Consider the following 7,500-nt stretch of genomic DNA (forward strand, 5'->3'; position numbering starts at 1 on the left):
TGTCTTGGATTACAATTCTGATCATCATCATCAGCATGATCATCAACATCATCATCAACATCGTCATTATCAACATCAGCATCGGCATCATCATCATCATCATCATCATCATCATCATCATCATTATCATCACTGCCATCATCATCATTAACATCATTATCAACACCGGCAGCGTCATCATTATCATCAACATCAGCATCGTCATCCCACCTTGTCATCTGCTGCAGCTTTGTCCCCTTTCTTGTCCCCCTCTTGATTTGCTATAAGAACACCAATTACACAATAGGTTTAGATATGTCTACAAACTCTGTCTAATATTTCCCACATCTAGTCAATTCAGTTTCACTCAAAGACAAGCACAAGTTCATTAGTCGTTATGTATTTTCATACATAAACAAAATCATTTAGGATTCAGTTCCAAATGGAACTGATCAGAAAACAGGGCCTGGCCTACCTCTTCAGATCCATGTATGTTAATTTCAATTCAATTAAATTGTATTTGTTTATAAAGCGGAAATAACAATTTAAATGGTCTCAAGGTGCTTTACAGAGCCCTGAGCCTGAACACAGTAGAGGAAGCACTTAGGTGATGGTAGCAAACTCCCTTCTAGCAAGTTCTGTACCTACAGCCACTCACCTCCCTCTCTGACCTCATCTTCTTTAGGCTGGGAGTCTTCCTCCTCCATCATCATCATCATCATCTAAAGTCACACAGAAACATTTTACTATTTCACCCTCCATTTGTCAGTAAGTTAGAAGACATGACTTGGAGCTTACAATAACTTGAGTTTAAGCCATGACATAGTTGAATAGAATGGCCAGTGACTCATTTACAGGCAATTACAGCAAAATCACATATATTATTTGTATTTTTCTATTTTTGACTCCCCTACCCTCCGCATGATTGTAGTGATTTATTTCTCTGCATTCTCGACACTTAAACGGTCACCTTATGCTTGTCCCCTTCGTTCTTCTTGCGCTCCTTGTTGGCCATGATGACTCCCACACGTAGTGTCTCAAAGACGGGGTCACTGCGGTTGGACTGAGCTTCAAGTTAGAGGGGAAAACATTAAGCTAAGCTACCTTAACTTAGTGTAGAACTTAAAATAAATAATCAGAATGTATTATGTTGTTTACGATTCCATTATTAGACTATGTGTGGTTTATGAAACCTATACAACACACACGTCGGGATAGGGGTGTAGACTCACAGAATGGGAGCAGCTGGCTGACGGTGGCATTCTGTTGACTGCTGTAGAGGGGAGAGCTGTACGCTCGTCTGAAACCAGGAGGCTGACAGGGGGACAGGAGAGGAAGAAGAAGATCTCTAGTCTGAAGCCCATATGATTTGAGCGCGTGAGACATATTTACTGTATTCACTGTACGACTTGAATTCTTACAATTTTGCCGAAGCATTTCTGAAACTCCACGTAGGACTGGCACTGATGATGGATGTTTGTCTTGCAGTTCTTGCATCTCAGGGCAAACTTGTTATTGACTGAGAGAGAGGAACAGAAATTGATTCAGCATTTCTCCAGGTTTGACACGTTGAATAAAAGACTACTAAATACTAGGTAAAACATTTGATATGATAATGAAAATGGGAATGACATTACAATAAATCCTATGTTAACCAGTAGGTGCCCTGACAAACGTAATGATAGTGAATGTAACATTTAACTGAGCAAGGACCGATTGATGAAGTCCTCATGACAATCCACTTGGATATGTTCTTCGGAATGATTTCCAAATATTAAATCAATACTCCCCATGGATTGGATCACAAACATGAATAAAACCCACCGAAAAAGAGGAGCACACAGTTCATAATCTGACTATTGTTATAAAAGATTGAAAACATTTCCAAAGGCAATGCTGGAACACTGATGAATATGGGATTCTTGCCCTCTGTGGAGAGACAGTTTCCATGGTCACCTAATGGATAAACCTGGCATCCAGCTCATCCTGCACCAGCTGTTCAAGAGTGGAGTGAGAGCCGCTTGACTTACGGACTATCATGCGTGCACAGACATCACAGAACTTTGGCTTCTTGCAGTAGTGGTCCTTAAACTTGTGCGGTTTTTCGTTCACTTGCTTCACCGGCTCAGGAGGAGGAGGCTCTTCCTTCTCCTCCTCCTCGACCTCTTCGTCATAGACGAAGTAAAGCTGAGGAAGGGAAACGGTAACATTAAAAGAAACGACAGCAGCTAATGAGAAGTACATCAGATTGATGAAACACCTGTGTTGATTTTGATATTGATTATGAGGTAGGCTTTTCTACCAGGAATTATGTGAAGCTATATTTAATCCCTTTGGGCACCAGCCAAGAAATTGTCATGTAATATCAACTAATGTGTATATAAACAAAGTTCCCTGGTTTAAAGGTGAAAACGATTTTAGGGGAACCTGAAAGTGATATTACTTTCAGATATCATATCATATTCTGTCATACTGAAGTTTCAGTGGCCTAAACCATTTCATCCCTTGGGGTCCTGCCTGGAAGTCTAAGAAATTTGAATCACAGAGTAGATTGCATACATATTAACTAACATTTTATTGAACGATGTCCTGTGTGGCATTTGAAAGCTGAAACCAAAGATGGCCAACCACATGATTTAAAGGTAGCGAAGCCGCCGCAGAGAAGTTAAGTAGGGTATCCCATAAACAACCAAACACTTGGTTGTTTGAATATTCCTGTGCTATGTGTGGTAGCGTATACTCATAAACACCCCCAAAAGTACCACAAAGTAACAAATAGGAAATTGCCTCTACTGGATGTAGTATAGAGAAGGCAGCACTATCAGAAAACCAAACATCCGTTACAGTCCGCGACACTGTTAAACAGCGTTTAAACTAGATAATTAAGTACAGTCCGCGACACTGTTAAACAGCGTTTAAACTAGATAATTAAGCACGGGAGGAGAGGTAAGTGATAGTTTTCCCCTTAATGCTCCAGTGGCCCAGTGTGCCCAGGGTGTCCACCTGCCTCTAGGCCTGGCTGCTTTGATTGAGGCTTCTCTAATGATGAGCCCGTTCCCCGGGAAACCCCTGGGAGCCTCCACATTCAGCAATCCTTCTGCTGCGGACATTCTATTTTCTGCTCTTCCAAACTCCCTTCCTCTCCTCCCTAATGGCCATTTCAGATCGCTGAAAGTTTCCATTTTCCATCTGTATTTATTTCCAAGTGTGAGTGTGGATGATAAGGAAATGATGGTGCTTCTATAAGGATGGTACATTAGGTTGCCTAGGTCGTGGCAATTCAGATTGGACAAGGTTTGTAGCCTGGGATAATACAGTCTGTATATTTAGTTTGTGGGCTTTGTATGTTTTGTAATCTGGACCCATAGTTTTGTAGATGCATTATTTTAAGCGTTACAATAGTGCCAAGTTAGCTGTAAATGGGAGTTTAAATGTGATGCTAGCATGAAGTTAAGCTTATTACATTAATGAAATGTCTTTTTACCATGATGATTCATCTGCGCTGTCTAAAGGTTATATAAAGATACTCATACAGCTTTGTAATAGTGCTTTATTTTGTGTGTTTAGGTGTTACATAAGTTCTTCCAGGTAAACACTTAAGTGTTTTTAACTTTTTTGGCTTTGTTAATGCATCATTTTCAGAGTTGTAATGTTGTTTGCAATGTTCAACCCAGATCGAGAGGTGGCTCAAGAAGCTCAAATGACACAGGTCAAACTGGTCATACTAAAAATCAACATATATATTCAAATTCAACGAATATTTCTTTGTGCACAACATATTATTACTGGCCCTGAGACACTATGATATCGCCTCAAAAGGATGCGGAATAATTTCAAGCAATGCATCTGGACTGCAAGCTTATCCAAAGTCCTAACTTTGAGGAGCTTCTGAGAGAAACAGTCTGTGAAGGGATTCCTCTCATTTGTTCTTCTTCCATTTAAAGTGATCTTTCCCTACATATTCAGTTTTAGGTATGGACCCGTCTTTTGATCATCGTTCTTTCTCCCTCTCTCTCTCACGTGTCCATCTTTCTCTCATGTCTCTCTCTTGGTTCCTCCCTGACTGTGTCTATTTCCTTCCTCCTCGAAATCATGAGGCAACCTTCATTTGCTTTAATTGGTCCCCTGTCCATCCAACCCTATCCCTGTCTACTTCTTCCACTCTTTCAGTCTGTCAGAGAGCAACACACACACACTTCACTTGTCTATAAATACACACAGGTGCTTTTATGGCACGTGCATATACATATGCATATACAGTACATATGTATTATACTATTAAAAGTCAAGGTTGCCATATTTGAATCAAGATACTCTTTTTTTATATAATTCTCTCACTCTTACACACAAACACTCACTCACACGCACAGCCACACACACACACACACACACACAGCCACCTAAGCAAACAGACCAGGGCTTAGCAGCTACAGGCTTTTCACTTCAACACTCCAAACAGATACCAGCTATTCTGAATGGGTTATGTTGTCACATACAACCAGTCAGATGATTGTATATAAATAGGCTACCTCAGTCCATCTATTTACTCCCATGTATCTATACAGAGTCCATATAGGCCTATGTCACATTAGAAAGCACACCGAAAATAAAAGTATGTAGACTTTCCTCAACAACACGTAGACGGCCTTTGGACCTCCTGATATGCATGCGTCTCACAACATTTATCACGCATTATCCCACAGATAGCAATAACCAAAACCACCCACAAATAAACCAGACTTCTGGAAAGAGCTTGTTGCCGTCCCTAAATATAGACCTACACAAGAGTATAGCGCGGACTGGGCACCCTGAGGACTAGCGCCCTCGATAAACGTTTCATCTCATCTCAGATGAGACGCGCAGAGGCTCGTTCGGGGAGTAATAGAGGGTTTATGGCGAGGTCATGTCTCCAACTGTAACTATAATCCGTGCTGTGCCGTGTGGGGGGTGCAGGCTGCTCTGAGAATCGTGAGGGTAAATTAATCTTGGCCTGGTTCCCCCGCCTCACCGTGTTGTCTTCCTCATGCATCATATTGTCCGGGGCTGGTGGGTTGTCATGGAAATCCAAAGAGTCCTTATCATCCAGTCTGAAATTCACATGGGCAAAACACCCAAGTCATGAGATGGTGAAACATTCTTCAAGTGTGGAGGTAATGCTCATTGACATGTGTTACAGCAGTAAATTCGGAAACGGTAGGTCGTAAAATATCAAATATCAAAATGCTGAAATGTTAGGTCGATTCATTGATAAACTTCTGTCAGTCCTTCTCATGCAATCTGAAATGTCTCTCTGAAATCATTATTTGCGTGTTTAGGAGTTGATTTGGGCTTTCCTGCTGGTTATACCACCATATAGAAAATATATTTATCTGAAAGAGTAGAGCACGTACAGCAAGTTTGCGTAACTATGACACCAGGATAACATTTAGGGTGCATGAAAACTACAGCACCTCTTTACAAAACACCATGCATCCATATGGGTGATCTGTCTTCAACGCATCCTTTCTAGCGCTTTGTGAAAGCTCAATCGTCCCAGATATGACAGTCCAATAACATTAATACTAGAAGACGTTTCGCAATTCGAAATGTGCCTGTTTGATCAGTGAAATCGAAATTATATCTGAACCACATAGTGGCACCTGGCACTAGATTTGTGTTCAGGTAATAATATCAAACTGTATTTGAAACAACTGTATTTAGACCTACTAATAGTATGGTTGGTCTCGCTGTGTTTTATGTTGACTGAACACTTACTGATCATATTGGGCCATTGCGTTAGAATATTGGGCACGCCGCAGCTGCAGTGCCTAACAGGAACAGTGGAGGGCGCTGTAGGGCTGTAGAGATACGCACACCCAGAGAACAGAGATGCTAAAAAATACACAGTTTGGTTCACTGTTATTCATGTCATTATCAGTCACCACTTCCCAGAACAGCAACATATTATGGACAGAGATTTATTTAAGCATGTCTTGGCTTCCATATGATCACTCTGAAAAAAAAATTGCTTTAAAGAGAAAAAGCAGTCAAACCTATGAATAAATGAATAAATGAATAAATGAATGAATGAATGAATGAAAATGAATACAAAAAATGAGTAAGAACATCTATGTTCAAAATCGGAATGTAGGTCATTTTAATCTATACATGATATATAAAACACATGAGATGTGAGTCAGAGATAATTGAACAACAAAAAAAAAACAGCCTTAAATGGGCTCAATCACGAGTCTCCTGCCGCGCGCTCAGAGTAGCTCAGCATGGCTGGCAGGACAGAACATACAGTGTCCTCTCCCACACAGCCTGACAATGGCTCCAATGGGCACAGGAGGAACACTGAAATGACCAGGCTATTCTGGGGGGCAATTTGATCCTCGCTGGGTGTTAAAAGAGGAGCATTTCTGGGAGTGGTGTGGACAGAAGATATGCCACAAACTACTGTGTGGAGGCAGAGCGACCATCTTGCCAGAGTCTGAAGCTTATGCTTACCCCTTAAGTTGTCAAAAGTAGCCTAAAAGTAGTGCTCTGTGGCCAACAGGGGAAGCATCAGTTAAACACACATGCAGAGAATGAACAGGATATGATATCGCAGGTACCCAAGGTCTTCACAAACCACGGCACACCAAAATGAAATAATTGGAGTAGCTCAACTTTGAGAGCTTACCTGATCGTAAGTGTTTGAGTCCTGCTCTTCAGAAAGTCAGTGGTCAGCCTGTGAGTCTCTCTCAGAGTCAAATAGCCATGGACACAGTGCAACATATGCAGTGCTTTTGTTTGGTCCCAAGCGTAGAGGACTTTCCAAAAAGGGGCTTCTTTAACAGGTGGGAGCTCAAGCAAGCTATGCGCCCCACCCCTGAACTTGCGCGTCCTTGTGCATGTGTGCCCGTGTGTGTGTGTGTGCCTACGGAAGCGCGTGCATGTTTGTCCAAGAGTGAACGGGACAGCTGGACTCAACCCAGGACCCCCCCCCCCCCCTTCATGTTCACCATACCTTACAAATAACCTTAATTACTGTAGGGCGGGTATGTGGGAAACAAACATTAGTCATTAGACACACACACACACACACACACACACACACACACACACACACACAGGGTTAAAAATAAAGGCAGCAGAAACTCATCTTTTCTTGTCTTTTATATTTTTAAAAACAAACAAAAAATAACAGATTAAATGGAATTTACAGTAGACATTTGCAATCATTGTGCACTTTTTTAATACTTCTTCTGATACGTTCTGCACGGCGGTCAACAAAAAATGCAAACACAATGCAGAGAGGACAGGTGGAGGAGGGGGAGAGAGGGAGAAGGGGAGGAGGAGGGGGAGAGGGAGAGGGAGAGGGAGGAGAGGTCGGATATAAAGGAGTTCTTTTAACTTATCCACTGAAAAAAAGAAATCACTGTATATATATATATTTATATATATAGAATTTTATAATCCATACATCACTTATATAAATATCGAACCAAAAAAAAAAAAAACAATATTTTTCTGAGAAAAAAAAACAACCAAAACAGC

The 7,500-nt window shown here is 41.2% G+C and overlaps 2 protein-coding genes across 8 annotated transcripts in view; both read right to left on the bottom strand.

Moving 5' to 3' along the window:
- The window catches only part of LOC105912220 (SH3 and cysteine-rich domain-containing protein 3), a 9,988-nt gene extending 3,046 nt beyond the window's left edge, over positions 1-6,942 (bottom strand). The window contains exons 1-9 of one of the 2 annotated variants that reach the window (XM_042707780.1): positions 6,644-6,942; positions 5,734-5,816; positions 4,988-5,066; positions 2,010-2,166; positions 1,401-1,498; positions 1,212-1,293; positions 950-1,047; positions 638-701; positions 211-260 (exon numbers count right to left, since the gene is read on the bottom strand). In XM_042707780.1, coding sequence (XP_042563714.1) covers positions 211-260; positions 638-701; positions 950-1,047; positions 1,212-1,293; positions 1,401-1,498; positions 2,010-2,166; positions 4,988-5,066; positions 5,734-5,750 — 645 coding nt within the window. In that variant the 5' untranslated portion in view covers positions 5,751-5,816; positions 6,644-6,942. Of the gene's footprint in view, positions 1-210; positions 261-637; positions 702-949; positions 1,048-1,211; positions 1,294-1,400; positions 1,499-2,009; positions 2,167-4,987; positions 5,067-5,733; positions 5,851-6,643 lie in introns of both variants that reach the window. The other variant, XM_042707779.1, reaches the window with a different exon arrangement.
- A 164-nt stretch (positions 6,943-7,106) lies between these two features.
- LOC105912182 (R3H domain-containing protein 2) overlaps positions 7,107-7,500 on the bottom strand; it is a 50,276-nt gene continuing 49,882 nt past the window's right edge. For all 6 annotated transcript variants that reach the window (XM_031567544.2, XM_031567545.2, XM_031567541.2 and 3 more), the window contains one exon: positions 7,107-7,500. This exon is cut by the window's right edge and continues 1,213 nt beyond it. The gene's annotated coding sequence lies outside the window, so the exon portion shown is untranslated.

Source organism: Clupea harengus, chromosome 5, assembly GCF_900700415.2.
Source record: "Clupea harengus chromosome 5, Ch_v2.0.2, whole genome shotgun sequence".
Lineage (NCBI taxonomy): Eukaryota > Metazoa > Chordata > Actinopteri > Clupeiformes > Clupeidae > Clupea > Clupea harengus.